This window comes from Impatiens glandulifera, chromosome 1 (genome assembly GCF_907164915.1).
Source record: "Impatiens glandulifera chromosome 1, dImpGla2.1, whole genome shotgun sequence".
NCBI lineage: Eukaryota > Viridiplantae > Streptophyta > Magnoliopsida > Ericales > Balsaminaceae > Impatiens > Impatiens glandulifera.
In genome coordinates, this window is record NC_061862.1 from 148266171 (window position 1) to 148287766 (window position 21596).

At 27.5% G+C, this 21596-nt stretch overlaps 1 protein-coding gene across 1 annotated transcript; it reads right to left on the reverse strand.

Annotated features, from left to right (window-relative positions):
- Nucleotides 1-5689: 5689 nt before the first annotated feature.
- On the reverse strand, nt 5690-8866 carry LOC124920080 (auxin transporter-like protein 2). Its single transcript, XM_047460483.1, has 9 exons — nt 8722-8866; nt 7942-8156; nt 7688-7873; nt 7472-7584; nt 7197-7380; nt 7002-7099; nt 6717-6924; nt 6277-6534; nt 5690-6191 (listed from the first exon to the last, which is right to left on the reverse strand). Exons 2-9 carry the CDS (start codon nt 8119-8121, stop codon nt 5988-5990), a joined length of 1431 nt encoding a protein of 476 aa, XP_047316439.1. The 5' UTR covers nt 8122-8156; nt 8722-8866; the 3' UTR covers nt 5690-5987.
- Between the last annotated feature and the right edge of the window lie 12730 nt (nt 8867-21596).

Consider the following 21596-nt stretch of genomic DNA (forward strand, 5'->3'; position numbering starts at 1 on the left):
TTATATTTTGATATATAATTTAAATTTGATTATTTTTTTATAAATTTGATTATTTATATTTTAATATATATATATATATATATATATATATATTTCAATTATTATTTATATAATATAATAAATATTTTCTTTAGCAATCTAATAAATAATTGATAAATACTAATAAATTTAAAATATTTTAACTATAATAATATAATAATTATATATTCATAAAAACATTTTTAAATTTATCAATTATTTATTAAATATAATAACATTTTTAATTAATATTTTAATCCTAGAAATATGGTAATCTTGTTATTATATTTAATAAATAATTGATAAATTTTAAAACGTAAATATTTAATTATTATATTGTTATGGTTAAAATATTTTAATTTATTAGTATTCATCCATTATTTATTAGAATTATATAATATTTATTACAGTATATAAATAATAATTGAAATGTAAATATATATATATATATATATATATTAAAATATAAATAATTAAATTTATAAAAAAATAATTAAATTTAAATTATATATCAAAATATAAATAATCTAATTTATAAAAGTAATAATTTAAAATATATATCAAAATATAAACTTTATATATAATAAATTTTAAATGTAAAAAAAATAAAAAAATAGAAAAAACAGAGTTTGAATAGTAAATATGTTAGTTTGAGAATGAATGAACAAACTAAACTAGGTTAGTTTGAGAGAGTAAACGCTAAACTATGTTATTTTGGAAAACTGTACAAAGTCCATCCACCTTTATGTACATTTATTTATAGCAAGAAATGGATCATAATAAATGTTTGTTCAAATTTCACTCTCAACATTAATTCTTTTAATCATACAAGGTGAGTTAATATGCTGAGTTTTTTTTAACATATACAGGTCTTGTTTGGTTTGGTTTTTAAATAACTTAAACAAAATTAAACATCATTTCGTCCCATTCTCATTAATTATATCACTCAAATCATTAACTAAAATACTAAAATATTATTATTTATATATCAATACTTTGCAAGTATTTTTTTACCAAAAATAATCATCACCTCCTCAAAATAATAATTATTTTTTCTCATTCTATGTTTTTTTTCATTCTATGTTTTTTAAATAACCTTAATACAAACAAGGGCATAACTTGTTTGGATTTGAGTTATTTAAAAAATCTAGAGGGAGAAAAAAATAATGATTGTTATTGATTTTGAGGAACTGATAATTATTTTTGGTAAAAAAACATAAAATATATTGATATATATAAACAAAATAAAAAATAATAATTTAAAATAGAGATATTTTAGTTTTTTGGTTAATGATTTAAGTGATGTGATAGATGAGGAGAGTGAAATAATGTTTGATTTTGTATGAATTATTTTAATAACTCAAACCGAACAAGGCCATAGTTTTTTTAGAATTAAATATAAGACTTAAACTATGTGTGTTTGATAAACTAAAAATTAATATATAAATAATTAACACTGAATTAAATTAATTAATAACTTAAATATTTAATTATGATCTAAAGTCACTTGAGACCCGATTATCACTCAAATGAAATATAAACTATCTAGTTGCAAAATTAAAATAATCTTGAAAGGTATCGGCTAATTCTCATTAAGAATGTGTTTTCATTTATTCTCACATATATGTTGTCGTTATTCATTTTCCCAAGAATGTGACGGTGAAAATGGAGAGAATAATGTGTAAATTTATATGAGAATCTTCTTATTTAACATTTTGTCATATAGTTAGTTGGGATAATATTAAATGTTTTAAAGATCTAGATATTCGAGATCTTATTTTTTTGTAAGGCTCTCCAGTCAAAATGGTATAGTAGATTTGTAAGAGCCGAATAGTCTTTGGACATCGATAATCAAATGTAAGTATGGTAATGATTGGTCTAGTTGGTTCACCAAAATGTCTAATTGTTCATAGGGTGTAACATTTGAAGGATAATTTATTCAAGGTGGAAAAATTTTCGTGATCAGTCTAGATTCATTATGAGGGATGATTTTTCGATTAGATTTTGGGAATAGATTTGTAGTGTCAAAAGTCTAGTTACGATGTATCTTGAGCTCGCTTCCATTGCTATATGAAGAAATATCATAATTAACGATATGTTTGATCACCGATCTAGTGGTTTCATAAGTCGAATTAGGCATAAAAACGAAGATTAAACATTATGGGGTCTTCGTCCCATAATAGAGTTTACTTTTGGTAAGATGCAAACAAGTGTCACCGTCTAAACAAGACGTTACGCGTTAGTAAGATATAGATAGTTTCCATGTGGGCATTTTACAACTTGTACGTTAAGATGATTCCATATAAGTTTTGTTGGAAAATTTTTGGGAATAAAATATTCTGTTAGATAAAATTAGACCGGTTAATAGAACTTAACACAAATAAACCTTCCATGCAGGAACAAAGAACCGGACCAGTCAAAGTAACCAACCGGTTTGAGAAAACCAACCGACCAGAAACATGACCGCTCAAAGAAGGCCGGAAACACCAGACAACCGGTCATTCAGAAGCCAAAGCAATAACCGGAAGTCATCCGGTTAAGTCAAATGACCGACCAGCATAAGAAGATACTTCGGGTATCTGTTGAGAATGATACCAAAGGAACAGACTGAACACTTCCATATTCATACAAGTCTGAGAACAGTCTGCAGGCTGCAGAAGACCGTCCTACAAGATCTTTCTACTTCAGGATAAATCAGAAAGGCAATCTTCCAAGTACAGACAACTGTCTAACCAACAGTCACCATATTGAGTAAAAGACAAACCTAACAGGTTTGTCTTACACACTGGAAGATCAGACCATCAGGTCTGAAAGGTTGACCGCCAGGTCTGAAACACTAAACCCCTGCTCAGCCAATCAAATTCAAGGAAGTGAAATATGACCGTTGGCATATTTCACCTATAAAAGGAGCAGCTGAAGAAGAGTAAATGTGGGACACAAGAGATTTTAAAGGGGACACAGTGGACAATTAATTTGCAAGTGATAAGATTGTGTTCTCTCTCTAGAAAAGGCCTAAAGTTGAAGTGTGTATTTACAATTTCGGTGTAAATTGTACGGGTGTTATCGAGCAGGAAATAAGTCTCGATCGGATTGTATTTGTATTCCTTAGTGAATATCCTTCTCACGGTTTCGAGAGGAAGGGGTGACGTAGGAGCTTTATCTCCGAACATCCATAAAAACCTGTCTTGTTATTTACTTTCTGCTGGTTCTATATTTTTACCGATTTGTATTAACTTACTTACACCGCTTTGACCGACTCTACACTATCTAAACCGAATCACCAAGTTACAAAAACCGACCCATCAATTTCCAAACCTGTCCTATTCAAAACCGGTTCTGCCTATCCTGTAAGTGTGCTGCTTCAACCTGAAACAAACATCTTCCGCGCTTGAACCTGGTTCAAGGGTTTGTGACAGTTTGTGTAGTATTGAAACCCCGATGTTAATCTCTAACCGGATTAATCACCACCCTTTGAGTGAGACGCGCGAACCGGCCCAACCCCGGTCCTCCAACCGCGACCTAGATCCTAACAAATTCCATTTAAGATCTTCTTCTTTGGATGGAGCGTTATTCAGGTACAGTTATAACAGACTATGTGTATGAAAAAAGTTATATTATGGCTAGTCGTTGTCGTATGTGTCACAAAGAGGTTGAATCGGTAACTCACTCACTTTTGTATTGCCGAGAGGTGACTAGTATTTGGAGTCTTTTGTAGAGTATTAATGAGATTCATTGAGTGATATCCAAGTCTTTGGATAGTTGCCAGGAAGTTTGTATTGGTGCGACTAATATAACATGCCTACATATTTGGGTTACCATCCCAATTATTTTTTGGTGGATTATTTGGTTGGGGAGAAACTGTCGAACTTTCAATGATCATAACCGTCTGATGTGTATCATTTTCATAATACTATTATGATGACGTTTTCTGAGATTAGTTTAGGAAATACCTTAGAGTTCTGTCGAAAAGTTTATCGTTTTTCTCGATAATTTACGAGTTCGATAATTTATTAAGTACCATTTTTTTCTTTGAATATAATATTTTCTTGTTATGCTTATATGATTTTTTTTTTCATTTTTAGTATACATCGACTTTTTTTAAAAAATAAAATTAATATTTAAAGATAAAATAAAAAAAAACTAAATTTTAAGTAATTATTATTTAAATTAATTTGATAATATCTACAAATATATATTAAAATTATTATATTTTTATATATTATTTAATAATTTTTATATATTAAATTATATAATTTAATATATTAAATATTAAATAAATAAAAAACAGAGAGTTACAATATATGTCATTGTAGGAGAGAGAATATATATCATCCCTCATCCATTCTCAATTTTATGTCTTTAGATTTGATCGATAATGGAGGAAAAAAATTAAAAATTTAATAAACTTTATATAAGAGTAATTTTGTTAAATTTAAAAGGATAAATATATGTTTTGATAAAAAAAATTTTTTTTGATCTTACACCTATAAAATAAATTTTATATTTTAATTTTTTATTTTTAATACGTTTTCATTTAAATTTTTAAAAATAAATGATTATAAATTTATTTTATCAAATAAATTTATATTAAATAAAATTTTAATATATTAAATTAAGTGATAATATAATTTATAAAACAGTCCAAGTTAATTTATGAACAAAACAAAACTTTTTTACTTGAAGTATATGTGAGTTGTTGTCTACAAGCTAGTTTGAGTAATTGATTTTTTGAGTTTTATCAATTTGTTTCTAAAAAAACAGTATAATAAAAACTTTTAAAAAATCCACTTTTTGAACTTAATATATCAAAACACTTTTATGTTTTTTTCTCTCTTTTAACTTTTTGATTAATAAAAAATAATTTTAATATTTAATAGATAAAAAGAATAGAGTGATTAGATAAATGAAATTATTATTAAATTTTAAGTAAGATTCATTAAAAAAAAATACCTGAAAACCCAGAAATCAAACAAGCTCTAAGTACTTAGGTTATAAAGATGGTAGTTATGGATTTAGCCAACATTTCATAGTATTTTTTATAACTTCTAAGACATTAGTGGGATATATAGATGACATCCAAATTGAATGTATTGTTTTAAATGGGAAACTTTTAATAAGCAATGAACCATATGACACAACTTGTAAAGATTATTAAATCTATATCCACAATATGCAATTATATGTAAATCAATAAAAATAAAATCTTACTCTTCAAACAAAAAAGAAAAGAAAAAGTTCTTATGAGTTGAATATGTTACTCATCTTATATCCAATCATTATTTGATTTGAAAAAACAACACATATATAAGTATTTCTTTTAAAGAATAATTCATTAAGAAGATAAGTATATAATCCATATGCATGAGGTTCAATGCATCTTCTCATGTGGAGATGTTGAAGAAGAGAGAAAGAGTACACCATTAATGCTAGAGAGATAAATTATAAGTGCAGTACATAACATGGGCACCCATGTGATGTCAATGAGGGATGGCCCTCGAATCTTAGGTCTAAATTAAAGGTAATAGAGAAATTTAGATTTTATTTATTAATAATATAAAATATATATGTATATATCCACCACTCATATCTCATCATCTACAATCTACACTAATATTAATATTATATAATAATAATTGAAAGCATTGAAATCCCAAACAAAATGAAGAGAACATGAGTAAAAGTACTCTCTATTCAATCATATATATAATTAATTTAAGTAGCCTCCAATATATGCTTTGATTAATTGCAAAGGAATCCAACAACACGCTATCTTATAATTTAATCTACTAATTAATTTACCATTATAAAAAAAAAAAAAATCAAAACTATAGATTAAAAAGAAAAAGAAAAGGAAATCCAACACACATCGAGCATGTAGAGGGATCGAACGATTTTCAAGACCCCCTCCTATGATCATACACAAAATGTGACAAAAATAAATATAAGTTTATAAGTTTGATAATAGGTTATCAATGCTTTGGAGGAGTAGGAGGTTTGCATTGGTAACACTTTGCGAAGAGTCCGAATGTATCAACTTGTCTCACGAAGTTCGTCATACTAGCCCAACCTCCGAACCCGAATCCCACAACAAAAACCCATACAACTATGAATATGTTCAAACAGTACATTGCTGTCCAGCTTGGTAAGAACTTTGGCGGTTTCTCTGCCGCGTTCTGCATTAGGACACTCATTTAGCTAACTTGTAGAGCGTGTTTTTATACCCGGATCATTTTAAAAAATATAAAATAAAAATTATACCTCTCGAGCAGAAGCTTTCCTGAAGACGAGGATATGAGCTAGAGAAGGAACAATGTAAACTGTGAAACTAACCAAAAGTGCACCGACTGCAGAGTTAATTGGACCGAAAAATGGGAAAATAATCGCGAGAAACCATATCGGTATGACCACAGGCAGCCTAACCAATGCCCTTAAACACATGCTTTTTGTGTCGTGCATTCCAATTACCTTTTCCCATACAAAATACAATGGCGTGCAAGCGAATCCAAATGTAATAAACTGCAACCAATTAGCGACGGATAACGACCAATTAGCGACGCATAAGAAACAATTAGCGACGCATAAGAAACAATTAGAGACGAATAATAAACTATTAGCGACGTATAAGAACTAATTAGAGACGGATAATAAACTATTAGTAACGAAATTCAATACCGAAGCTAATAGTGTTTTTAAAAAACCTGATGAATGAGCATAAGGATGACGGCAGCATCGCGCCAAGCATTCTTTGGAAGGAGAGAAAAAGCATTCGAGTGGTTGAGAAGTTGATCGCCGAACGCCCAGTACACGGCTGAGGCCGAGGGCAGGGTTAATGTAAAAACATATAGTGTAGCAATAAGATATATATACTTGAACTTTTGAGGTTTCCACATTGCATGCATAATCTCCCTGCATATAATAAATAACATTCAGTAATTTTTCTTTTTTTACCACTAATGATCATATTCAATTAATTCATTATTTACACTGTGACAGCATGGCCACCGAAGGTGTAGAGAATATTGGTTGCGCCCGTGAAATATAGCACAAGTTTTGTCGGAGCAGAGTGCTGCACTCCTTCCACCTGAAAAAAACAAAAGTTTGATTGTAAACAAAAGATTGTTTTAAGATTTAAATTAACGGGTGAGAATCGAATTGAATTGAATTGAATAGAATCGAACCTGGCCGTGATGAATAGAAGCAATGGTCATGTACCAGGCAGTATAAGTGGTCATACCAAGTCCTAAAAATGACCAAATTCGGTAGTTGTGGAATGAAGGAATGAAAACAGTTGTGGCGCAACAAGCTCCAAATATGTATGTCCATGTCCTTTTATCCAGCCGATCATTCACGTAATATATGTTACTATATTTAAACCAGACATTTTAAACAAATTAGGTTTGATTCCATTTAAGGTTATCACTTATCAAGATTTGTCACTTTCTTTGAATTTTACCTGGCACAGCCTATGAGTTGGATCACTGATCCAAACAGAAGAAAAGTACAGTTGAAAGCTAAACCCACTGCTTTCCAGTAAGGACCCAATAGTCCATCCAACACTTCGAACCACTGTGATTAGCCAATAGCCATGAACCATGTTCTTGAATCCTCTTCTAAATCAAAACTCAAAAGACAGACATGAAACAGAGAAAACAGAGAAAGAGATAGAAACCTGTATGACATGGTTCTTGAAATTAACATTTTCCTTCTCCTTTCTGGTTCGATACTCAATGTAAAGAACACTGATCAAATAAGCAGTCCAACTTCCAATCAAGCCGTAGAATATCTGAAGTATAATACCCGACAACATACCCAGTTGAGAAAACGAATAAGGCAACGTGAGAAGAACTTGGGCCACCTGGATTATCAACAAACAAACGTCAAAGATTGGATCTTTTTCCATGACAAGATCAAATTACTACATACTTGATTTGAAGAACAGCTGAACCATGCATCCCAAGCAGACCCGCCATGCCAAAGTAGATTCTTGACGCTGAAGATTGAATGATTTTCAGGCAGTTTTTCCTCGTCTTTAGTTCCATCATGTTCGGTTGTTGTCTCATTGTTGAAGACTATAGCTTCCTCTGCTTGCTTTTGAGCCAACATTGTTTAATCTCGTCTTAGATCTTATAACGTCAGATCTGAGATAAGGCATGAACAGAACAAGACACTAAGAAACAAGACAAGAAAATAATGAAAAAAAAAGGAATTACTCCCTCCTCCTCCCTCCTCAATCCACAAACCCATTTATATATCATTATCAGTCTCAAGATCCAAAGCTTCCTAAGCAATGTTTTTTAAGGAAATAAAAAAAAAAAGCACTAAAGGACTAAAACCCAACTGTTGAGTTGAACCAAAGAGGAAGAAAACAGAGAACAAAGGCCAAGAAAAGAAAGGAATTTTATCAGTACCACCACCCACTTTCTAATAGAGAAGTCTCTTTCTCAAACCCAGATCTCTGATTTCAAAAAAAGTCAGCCTGTTTCTTTCTTTGGAATTTCTAACCAAATTTAGGCTTCTTGTTGGAATTGAAATGAGGAAAAAGCAATCAATGAATATGAATGAGTTAAAAACAAATGTAAAAAAATTCCCATCTTATCAAAAACTATTACATGAGTATGAAACGCATTATTAGATCATAAACAAAGCCAATATTAATGTGCATATGCTTATATTCTATAAGCAAAAAAGAAGATGGGACTCAACTGGCTGTATTCCACTTATGATTCGATTCCTTGAGAAGAAAAAACCAGAATCAAATGGGTGAGAATTGAGAGAGAGTGAATGAGTGAGTGAGAGAGAGGGAGAGAGTGTGTAAATTGGCTTATGGAAGAGAGATAGAGACTGAAATGGGACCTCATTTTTATAGGCATAAAATATATATTATGGTTCTAGCTTAGCTGGATCAATATTTGACTTCAAATTATCTTGGTTTCATTAATTAATGGAAATAACATTAACATATGTACATTTTACTTAAAGGTCAACAAAGCTCAATTTCATAGATAAAAAAAAACAAATCTAAATCTTAAACACCTTATCATGTGTATAAACTAATGAGTTGCTTTTATAATATTAAATGTCATTTTCTTTAACCAGTTTCTTAATAAAAATTAAACCTTATAATTTTATTTTTAGACAAAATTTCTCTAAAATTCTTATGAGAGAGCTTCCTATATATCTTAATAAAAGCTGCAAACAATTCAGGCCGAGTTGATGATGAAGTATTTTGTAGCTTAATTCGAACTCGATCTCGAACAAGTTTATAAATTTGAACTCGTTCGAATCGACTCTAAAAATTTGAACTATAATTAAATTTTCAAATATTTGTGAAGAAAAAAATATTTATTTTAAATTTTAGATTTTTAATATAAAATAAAAAAATATTTTTTACTATCAGGCTCGAAAAAGCTTGACAAGTTATCGACCAAGTATTATATGAGCTCGAGCTCGACTCGAATATTAAACGAGTTGGTTCGGTCTCAATCGAACTTGGTCAAAGTTAAACTCAAGTCGAGTTCACTCATTTGCAGCCCTAATGTTAATATTAAATGTTTGTAATGATAAATAGTTCTATATATATAATTCTGTTTTGAAAGGAACTATGAGATAATTTTGGTACCCAGTTAAAATAAATTTGTATTAATGATTTGTTCTTACTAAAAAAAGGCTAATTTATTTTGAGAAACAAATGTAACAGTTCAATCATAGTTAGGAGTAACAGATAAAAGACCATATAAAAGTGGTTGGTTGTTATAATGATCTAATTGAAATATAAATATTTTTTTTTTTTTATGAAATAAATTATTTCAGAAATTTAAATGAAAAAAATACACAACCGACAAAAAATATTTACAACAAAAAATTCAAGATAAAGAAGTCGTAAATTTCAATTTATAATCTTACAAACAAAATCAAATAAGAAAAATATACCCATAAAATTATATCCAAAGTCTTAATTACTAACCATCAATACACACACAAAAAAAAAAAAGCTACAATCTATACAAAAAAAAAAAAAAAAAAACATGTAGAACTATTTAAACAAAAAAAAATTCAATTTGTTAGACTTAAAAATTAATAATTATGTAAGACAAGAAAATGATTAACTAGGCTAGGAAAAAGGTCGGAGTGTCATTGACTCTCCTAACTCACCTTATTCTTATCTTTTTGGAAATGAATGATTTATTTTTTTAATTTTTGGAGTTAAACTTTGTCATAATTTGAATTGAACTGTTTTTTTTTATTATAATTTCATAATTTAGTCGAGATTTTAACGAATAAATGGATAAATAAAATGAGTTTCATCCTTTTACAAATAAAATAATTGCATAAATATTTTTTTTGAGATATTATATATTAATAAATTTAAAAGTTTCCATTTTAGAATTCCTTTAATTCAAAGACCACAAACATACAACCTTTTATAATTATCTATAAATTGGAAAGCATTCATGTTAGTGGCTTAAATTTGGGAAGAAAAGGAATTCCCATTAATTATTTATTGCAATAAAAAGAATATTGATGAAGACTAACAATAGAATATTGTTGAATACTATACATCTAACTACTTTAATATATAGGATATTATTGATTAAGAGACACTAATTTCATCTAGTTAACAAAAAAAAATAAAATAAAAAATTATTGTCCCCAAGTAGGGTTGCAAATGAGTCAAGATGTTTGTGAGCCATTCGCGAGCCGCTCGATCAAAACTTGACTTGAGTTTAACTTTGACAAAGTTCGAGTTAAGTTCGAGCCGGCTCGTTTAATATTCGAGTCGAGCTTGAGTTCATATAATACTTGATCAATGATTTGTCGAACTTTTTCGAACATGATAATAAATAATATATATTTTTATTTATTTTAATATTAAAATCTAAAATAAATATTTTTTTCTTCCCACATGTTTTAAAATTTAATTTTAGCTCAAGTTTTCGAGTCGAGCCGAACTTTTATTTTAGTTAAATAATCAAGTCGGTCTCGAGCTCAAATTTATAAACTTGTTCGAGCTCGAGTTCGATTCAAGCTAATAAATACTTAATCGAGTCGAGCCCGGGTTCAAGTTGACTTGAGCTCGGCTTGACTCATTTGCATCCATATCCCAAGAAGGTTTGAGCCCTTGTCATTTTATTTTATTTTGTAAATGGCATATATGAGTGATAAAAGTGAATAAAATAAAAAATAAAAATCTTAGTGGAAGGAGGTGGCGAAGGAGGCGCCGTCTGTGGTGGGTTAGTCCAAAAAGGGAAATAAAAATAGGAGAAGACTTAAATTTGATAAGTTAGATGTAATTAATATATAGTCAAATAACAAATAATTAATCATGTATAAAATGATGAAAATAAAATATTTATTCACCTGCGAATAGGAGGATTTTTTGTCGGCTTGGCGTGGTAAAGAGTGTTGCTTTGCTTCTCTTCTTGCCTCCACTTCTGATTGCTTTCCAACCGGTTATGATTGATAATGGAGAAGAAAACATAAATGTGACTAATTATAATTAATAAATTAAGTGAAGAGATTCTATTCAAGATTTTATTAATTTTATTTTATACATTATTAAAATGTTAGATTGATATCTATTATTGACTTTGATGACCCCTTTTATATTTCAAATTTTGATCCGAACATTTTTTTTAACACATATATAATTGTTTTGCCATCTTTGCGAAATGATAGATTAATAAAAAAAAAATCACCTTTTTTTTTATTAATTAATGTGTGGGTTGTTTATAAAAACTCGAAGTCATTGGTTATATTTGTGTTTTGTTGTATTATTATAAATTTTTGTTTTTGTTCATAAAATTTTGTAGGAATTTGTATGCCCTTTAAATTTGGTAAGTTTTATTTTTGTTAGTAATATTTTTTTTAGATATTCTTGTACATTTTGCTAAAATAATATTTTTAATGTAATGATCTTTGTATAAAATTAAAGAAAAAAGTTCAAATACATTGTAATTTGAAGAACAATCCTAGTCACTTAAAGAACATTAATTTAATTCAATTGGAATTGGGTTAAAATGTTGTGTTAGCTTCATTTTTATATAATAAATATTGGTTTTGAAAAAACAAATTGTTTTGTTCTTCTTCTATGAATTTATTTGATTTAAAGAATTGATTTTATATAGCAATTACTTATGTCCTTATAGTTATTTAAAAACTCAAAACTAAGATAAAAAAAGTTTAAATGAAAAATCTACGTTTTAATTGAGTCATCAAACATACAAAATACTCAAAATAGAACTCAAACTAGCTCAAAAATAAAGTGTTAATTTCTCATACAAAAATAAAAAACTTTCTTTTATATATATATATATATATTTTACAACATCGTTATAACAATTGTTTTTTATCTCCTTTTGTTGTTGATTGAATTCTTGATTTCTCCTTTTATTTTTTTAGAATTTCTTTTCTTTTCAAAATGTAATTGCAAAAAGTAAACAATAAATTAAGAATCCAATCAACAAAATGAAAATAAATAAAATAAAAACATAGTAGAATACATCATGGCTCGTTTGAGAAACTGAGTTTTTCTCCAAAAACTCATATTCGATGAAATGAAAAGAAAAATCAGTATTTAAATTATTATGACTAAAATACCCCCAATCAAATATATATGTCTTTTATTAATATTAATTTTTATTAATATAAAATAAAATATTTAAGTAAGGATAATTTTAGTATTTAAATTCACAAAATGATTGATTAATTAAGTGATATGATTATATATTAAGTTTTATGATAAAAACTTAGTTTTATCCCGATAATCAAATATCAAATAAAACCGAAGTTAGATGAGGAACAAGGAGTGACCTACATTAGGTCTACCCTAAACATGGCCAAGTTTAAGACTCTTAAATGGGAATATCTATCCTATCCAATGACCAAAGTAGATTCATGAACAAGGTCTTCAAAACACTCACGGGTCTTCTCTTATCCTTAAAGAATCTTTTATTCAGATTAAAATTGTACTAGTTATTATTATTATACATGGATTAGAAGTAACATGGCTAATGATAAAAGCTAAATGGTGAGTGCAAGAAATATAATGTTGAAACAAAAGAAAGTGGGTTGATTAGTAAGTGTTGCAATATTGGATGAAAATGGAAGACATTTTGAGTGGGTGGAGCAATGATTTTTAATTTACTTGTGTGCTTGTGGTATCAAAAAAAAATGTGGAATTAATTTGTTCCATCTTTTACCCTTCATATGGGTCCCTTTTCTCTCTCACACACAAACACACACTAGGTTTTTACTCATTTTCAGCTTTCCAACACAAGTATTGTAGGCATGAAGGGTGACCAATACTGGCACCAAGATCATATAAATGAAGTTTCTTCTTATTGATATTTTAAATAAGATCTTCCAAAATCTCACTTTGGTTGGTGGGAACACCATTTCCGTGTTCAATGCCAAGGTTCATTTTATCTCTATTCATAATTATTATAAACACTAAGCCATTTTCTATAACTATTTATTAATTAGTTCTCAACAAAATCTTATTCAAATTAATTAATATAATTCTATACCAATATAATCTTGTAATGTAAGGTGTGGTGTTTATCTCGAAAAATCAACAAAAAAGTTTATAATTCCTTATAGTAAAATTGTGATTATTATAGTAGTTGAATATGTAAAAGTGGTTCTTAAATGATCACCTCTTACATTTTATTTTTTAAGTTGAAATGAAAGTCAAGGCGATAAGTAATGAGGTAAATTTTAAATCCCGCAGTTTTTAATTCGAATTACTCCGTTAGAGCGTTTTTTCCCGATTTGACTGATTGTTGACCGAAGATGATATTTGTTTGACCGGTTTCGAACACAAATACAATTAAATATAAAACATCACTAATATATTTATTTATTTTTCATATTTTATAAGAATTTTAAGTTTATTTTTTTAATAATATAAATTATATATTATCATATATATATATATATATATATATAATATTAAAAAAATCTGATTATATAATTTTATTAATTTTTTATATATTTCTTCTTAGAGAATATAATAAAACGGTACACTGCGGAGATTATCCGAAACTGAAGGGGATGATAGTAAAAATATCTCCGAAGTAGATTGGGGCGAGATGATAAACGCATTATCGGATCAGGTTCAACATTAAAAAAAAATTAATATTGAAAGTTGTGTAGAATTTTTATGTTTACAGAATTTTGAATTTGTAATTTTTTTTTTGTAAGGCGGCTTAATATTTTAAGTTTTTGTTTTATATTGATGTACATTATTTTGTTGGTGGGCACAATTACAAACAAATATAATTTTAACAAGTAGACATAAATAATATGTTTCTTCAAAATAAAATAATAAATAATTACATTTTGAAATACTTTTTGAATTTGAACGGTGATGCTTAATCGATTGTGACATATTATTAGGTAGTAAGTTTGTGTTAGAGAGAAGAATGATGTAACACTAAGTATTGTTTTCACAAACTCAACAAACTTAAATCAATTTATATTTGTATTCTCTTAAATAAACAAATTATAAAACAATTGAAAGTGATTAATCGATTTTAAATGAATAGATAATCATTATCATAATTTATTTTTTGAATTTAAGAAACTAAAACAACTTCTCATAGGTATGTTTTTCATTTTAACTCAAAATATTATTAATAGAAATTGAAATTATAACTTTTGATTTTTATGCACTTTTAACGCTTAGAAAAATCATCACGAGTTATTTGAGTGGATTTAAGAATAAATCTACTTAAAAATATACAAAAGTAAAATATGTTTTTTAGTTTTTGACTTGGTTATGTGATAGCCATGTTGCTAGAACATTTTCTCTTAACATTTCATTTCATGAAGAAAAATAAAGTCTGTTTATTTTCAACAATCATGATCTAAAGTTTTATTAAAAATTTAATATTTTTTCTTTAATTTTTTACTTAAAAAAATCATTTATTTTGATTAAAAAAATATTGACAAGAGAATTGACGGGATGATTATCAGTTCTTGATTGGATTGGAAATTTTATATGAGAGAATTTTCGTATTTTTAATCCACTCAAAAATTGACACATTATATCCTCAATTTTCTTGTCAATATTTTTTCCACCCTTTATCATTTTTCTAAAAATAAATTAATTTTAATATTTTATTTTTGACAATTTTTAAAAGTGATTATAAAATTATAACCATCATATATATAAATAATCTAATATTAATAGAACTAATGTAACCAATTTTTGAAAAATAAAAGAAATTGTTATTAAAATGAACAGGTGACAAATAGTTGATTCACACTTTCAATAAAGTGCAAATACATGGAGTAATTCAGAAAAGAAAAATAAATCAACTAAATATGAAAAGTGGGCTTCTTAAAATCCTCTATAATTTTGTGATCTTCTCCTTTTGTAATTTAATGAAATAGGTAGTTTCATCATGTAAAAAGGAGAGACAAATATGATTTCCTTCTTACTCCCAAAGATCAAAAGGACCACTCATAAAAGAAATTGTGACCTTGTCACATAGCCTAGTGAATGATTATTGCTCATAGATAAATTATTACCTCAATTGTGTTTTCGAAGTCTTTGTTTTTTATATTAAGTTTTCATTAACAATTTCAGACTCATTCTTTGTCTTATTTAGAGTTTTTCGACTATTCTTTTCATAACCTCGTCTTTAATATCACTATTAAAAATCGAATCAAAACTTTTATCAAGAATGAGTTGGCACTCATATGAATGTCTTTCCCTAGCCTCATTGTTTAGATGTCTCTTCATTGCTTCAATATCAATAGAAAACAAAACAATTGGATTAGAATATTTTCATCGTATCATTATTATGATTATTTTTCAAAAGAAGTAATACTTTCACACCTACCCTCATTCATTGTGACTCTTCTTCATTGGGCCGAGATGCAACCATCGGAGTTAATGAAGCTCAAACCGGTTGAGATACTATTGTTTACACATTCTCACAATAAGCTTCACGATAAGCACTAGGAGATAAATTATCTCTCAATTTAGTGTTTGAATACTTACCGTATAAAGATTCCTAAGAGGTTCAACAAATGTTTCATCACCATTTATTTCTCGAAAAGCTTAAAAAGATTAGAAGTCTATGTATTCCGGTATGAATGAATTGGATCCTTAGGTTATTGTCTAAGGGACATTTTTGGCATTTTCATGTGACTTACTATCCTCCTAAACAATGAAAAAGTTAAAATATAAAATTAATTAAAATGATTTGCTTATAACGTCAACCAAAACCATCCTAATTCATATTATTGTAGAGAAAAACACGCATATCCAATTCAGGTTAATTATCGTGACTACTACTACTTAAAGTTGAAACGAAATAAGATTAATTTGTTGTGTCTAAGTTTAACTCCCACTTAAAGAAACAAAAGAAACATTCTATAATTACCTTTTAATATACTTTTTTTAGTTTCTGTTAAGGTGGCCTAAACTTTGGCTAAATTATTTATATCTCATGCTTATTGGCGTATGCTATAGTACTTGCGAGTCTATGTCGCTACACTAACACTTCTTTTTGGTAATTTAATCATGGGTTGTCTATATTTTTGTCACAACTTTAAACATACTTTATAGTTGTTACACAAGTAATAGAAAGAAGCTCTTTAGTGAAAAAGTATAAATTGATGGCCATTTGCCCAATTCACAAAAAAAAGAAGAAGTAAAAGGGGGTAAAAAGTGATAAAGGGTTTCTATGTAATGGAATGCAACATTGGCCATATGTAATTAAGTACTATCTGACAAGTTATTAATTTGGTCTAATGGATGAGAGTTAAAAGAAGGCATGCTTACAATAATAATGTTCAAAATTCCATAATTGTGACAAAATGATACACAACAAATTCAAATCTAAGGAATTAGAAATTATTGGCATGCGCATACACAAATGAATTGATGACTAATTATTCAGCTTCTTAATTAAGCATGAGTTTTTAGATATAACATTATATGATCTCCAAATTGACATTATAATTGAAAATTGTAAAATTGCAAATTTAAAATAATAACTCATTGTAAATATATTTTCATTTAGGTACCCAGATGGATGTTAACGATTTTGTTATCGATAATATTGATATGAAAAATAAAACATTAACGATAAAGCTTGAAAAATAGCAATTAAATCTAGGAATCTTGTTCATTAAATTAACTATATTTTTAATATACTAACAACATTATTGTTGTGATTTCTTTTAATAGTATTTTCTTTTATTTAAATAAAAATAAATTAACACGACTCTTCACAATGACACTCATTATAATTTTAAGATTTGTTTAGTTTGAAACAAACCTAAGAATTTGATCTCTTGATTAAGAATTTTCCCCTTATTCTAATGATTATGTAATGGTGCTTTTTAGTTATGGGTTCTTCCAATCCGACCGTGACAACTTGAAGTTAAAACTTATTAGAGATTGAATTGTTTGGTTAAAAAGTGTTATTAATTTTATTTTTCAAAACAGTTTGGTATAAAAAAAGTGGTAAACAGCAAATTGAATGTTGACACGCATTGAAGAAAAGCATATTCAACAAGATAACAACGAAATCATCAACTCAAAATATATACTTTCATATTGTTTGCCATCAAATCCTTTATTGGCACGCATGTTACCTTTTGTTAGATGAGCACATACCATTTTCTTTTTGGGAAAAATATTCATTCTTGGGATTAATTTGAATCTTAAAAAGTTAACAAACTATTTATTGTTTATTTATATTGTTATTAATGAAAATTGAATATAACAAGACTTTGTCATTTTTTTAAATAAAAAAATGATCTATGAAGTTTCACAATATATATATATATATATATATATATATATATATATATATATATATATATATATATATATATATATATATATATATATATATATATATATATATATATATATATATATATATATATATATATATATATATATATATAATATGTATAAATTAGAGTCTTAACGATAAAAATGAGTGTCCAAAGTATTATCAAACACACCTGAAACATAACGAGAATAAACATTTGAAAAATAAGTCAAAATGTTCAACGACGAATTAATAAATATAAAAAACTAGCGTTATCAAGCTTAAAAATTCTCAAAAACTAATGAGTTCACCGACCGACCCTACCGGTTTTCCTAAGAAGACCTCTTATATCGTCATTATTGTAACGGAATGCATGAGAATAACGTAAACAATAAATAGACACGGATTTAACATGATTCATTAAGATAAAACTTGACTACGTTCACCCAGAAGAGAGAGACTATTATTGAGAAAATTATTATAAAGATGATGACATAACAAACTAGGGTTATAACACAGATTTATATAAATACCATGTCCCCTGAACCCTAATACATAAATCATAATAAATAAAAAATTGGTCCGGCCCATTAAGAAAACTCAACTATTCAAGTCAATTCAACAAATCTCCACATTGACTTTAATTCTCTTAGATGTCCCTGTTGCATTAGTCGATGCATATATGTCTCAGATGCATTCGTCGATATTAGATGACCCAAATGCATTCATTAATGTCAGATGGCCCAAATGCATTCGTCGATGCCGGATGGCTCAGATGCCTTCGTCAATGCTAAATGGCCTAAATGCATTCGTCAATGTCGAATGACCCATATGCATTCGTCGATGTTGGATGGACTAGATACATTCGTCAATGCGAGATAGCTCAGATTCATTAGTCAATGCTTAATTTTTTCCATCCCCTCTCTCTCACTCTCTTCTAAAGTTTCTCCTAGGGAAACTTAACAGTTTCTGACGTTAAACAAATTCAAACAATGTTGGAACTTGCTACGAGGAATCAACTTGGTGAACATATCAGCAAGATTGTCAGCAATTCCTACTTTTTTCACATTTATCCTCTTCTCACTCCTAAGTAATGACACCTCACGTCAATTTGCTTAGTCCGTTCATAATGAACTTGATCATTGGCTAAGCATATAACACTCAAACTATCACAAAAGACAATTGTCTAATCCTTAATGTAGGCCCTTATAACTAGATAGTCTTTTTAGCCATATTCCCTCTATAACAATTTCTGTTAAGGCCATGTACTATGTTTCCGTGGTAGAAAAAATTACTCTAGGTTATAGAGTTTCCTTTCAACTAACAACCGAAGCACAAGAGTAAATACATAACCATTCATAAATCTTTTACTATCAACATCTCTAACATAATCAAAATCTGAATAACTAGTAATCAGACATTGTGTATCGCCTCCATGTACGAGACCAACTTAGATGTTCCCCGTAGATACCTGGATATATTCTTCATAGCTTGTTAGTGCTCCTTCCTTGGTTGCACCATAAATCTACTCACAACACTCACTACTTGTGCCATATCTGTTTTTGTACAGACTATATCATTCATCAAACTCCCTATTGTGTTAACAAAAGGAACTCGAGTCGTATACTCTTTCTCCTCATTTGTCTAAGGAGCAAACAAAGTAGTAAGATGAATATTATCAGCACAACGTGTATCTATAGGTTTATATGACGACATCCCAAACTTTGACAACACCTTCTAAATGTAACTTTTCTGTGTGATAAGAAAATTTTCTTCTGACCTTTATCTCTAAGAAGTTCCATTCTTAGAATTTTCCGAGCTGCTCACAGATCTTTCATCTCAAACTCAACATTTAGAAGATCTTTTAGCATCTGAACATCTATTTTTCTCTTTGTTGCTATCAACATGTCATCTACATACATGACTAGGTAGATGAAGGAGACATCCTTCAATTTGTTATACACACAATAGTCATATACACTCCTCTTGTAGCTAAGAGAAATCATAAAGTTGTCAAACTTCTTATACCAATGCCTTGGAGACTACTTAAATCCGTATAAAGAATTCTTCAACTTGCAAACGTATTTTTCCTTTCTTGGAACCTGTAAACCATCTGGTTGAGTCATGTATACCTCTTCCTCTAACTCTTCATATAGAAAGGTTGTTTTCATTTCAAGTTGTTCAAGTTACAAATCTTGATGTGTCACTATTGTTAGTAACACCCTAATAGAAGTATGTTTGTCTACTAGTGAGAAAATCTTGTTATAGTCTACTCCCTCTTTTTGATTAACCCTAATAAGAACCATTTCTTTGTCTACCCATATTTCAACTCATTTTTCTCATTATACCCACATTTTCATTCAATTTCCTAAAATATCCAACTTCTCTCTCTAAACTTCTTAATAAGCCCACTAATTACTCTTCTCAATTAATTATATCTCTTCTCTCTCCATTTAAACCAATTAATTACTTAATTTTATAAATATAAAATATATATAATTTAAATTAATAATACTTAATTAAATAATTTAAATAAAATTTAAATATTATATATTAAAATAAAATACATTATATAAATATTAAAATAAAATATATTAAAATAATATACATATTTACTTAATTTTATACATATAATATATATAATTAAAACTACACATACTAAATTAAAATTTTCAAATAAATATTATAAATTAAAAAATTAATATACACTAAAATAAAAATAAATTATATAAATATTAAACTAAAATATATTACATAAATATTAAAAAAATACGTTTATATAGAAAATAAAATATATAATAAATATTAAATAAAATAAAATATCATTATTTTTCACAAACTATCACTTTTGAAAGATTTTCATTTCAGTTCAAATACACAAACTTTTACTAGTTTTATCACGCTTTTTTTTTTAAATTTCTTAATTAGTAATAAAAATACCATACATTTTTCAATTGTTTACGAATTTGAAACGTTAAATATGAATGATTAAGAATAGGGTTAAGCTCGTATTTCTAAATTTTATAAAAATATGATAAATTGTGGCATAATTCAATATACGGTTTATAATTTAGGTAGAATACAAATAAATTGGCACTATATGAATTTTTTTTATGTGCACTCTATTTTCAAAAAACAAAAATCTCTCTATATATTTTTATGTTCTAAATAATGTGTTTTGTTTTAATTTTGTTATAATTTAATTTTTATTTATTATAGATATTATTTTTAAATAAAGTATTTTGTTTTTATTTTTATTTAATGTTCTTAATTTTAAAATTTATGTAATATATTTTTATTTTAGTGTATAATATTTTATTTTAATTTATAATATTAAGTTGAATTATGGGATTAGTTTTAATTATGTATATATTTTATTAATAAGATTAAGTAAAAATAAAATATGTGTTATTTTAATATATTTTATTTTATTTTAATTATTTAATTTTGTATTATTAATTCTAATTATATATATTTTATATTTATATAATAAATTAATTAGTGAGTTTAAATAAGGAGAGAGAGTTATAATCAATAAAATTAGAGAAAATAAGAGTAATTAATAAGGTTATTGAGAGTTTTAGAGAGAGAATGTGGATATTTTAGGAAAGTGTATGAAAATGTGAATATTATGGGGAAAATGAGTTCAAACATGAGTAGACAAGGAATTGGCTCTTTGCAATAACTCAGCCTTAAAACTTGACTCCCACAACAACTGATATCCCTTTCTTTTTCTTGAAAACTCATTTGCAAATAATAACACTTCTCCATATAGTCAAC

Coding starts and splice junctions, on each gene's coding strand:
- LOC124920080 (XM_047460483.1), bottom strand. CDS start 8,121: ATGTTGGCTCAAAAGCAAGCAGAGGAAGCTATAGTCTTCAACAATGAG. Junction 7,874..7,941: donor TCAGCTGTTCTTCAAATCAA/GTATGTAGTAAT, acceptor TTGATAATCCAG/GTGGCCCAAGTTCTTCTCAC. Junction 6,925..7,001: donor GGTGGCCATGCTGTCACAGT/GTAAATAATGAA, acceptor TATTATATGCAG/GGAGATTATGCATGCAATGT.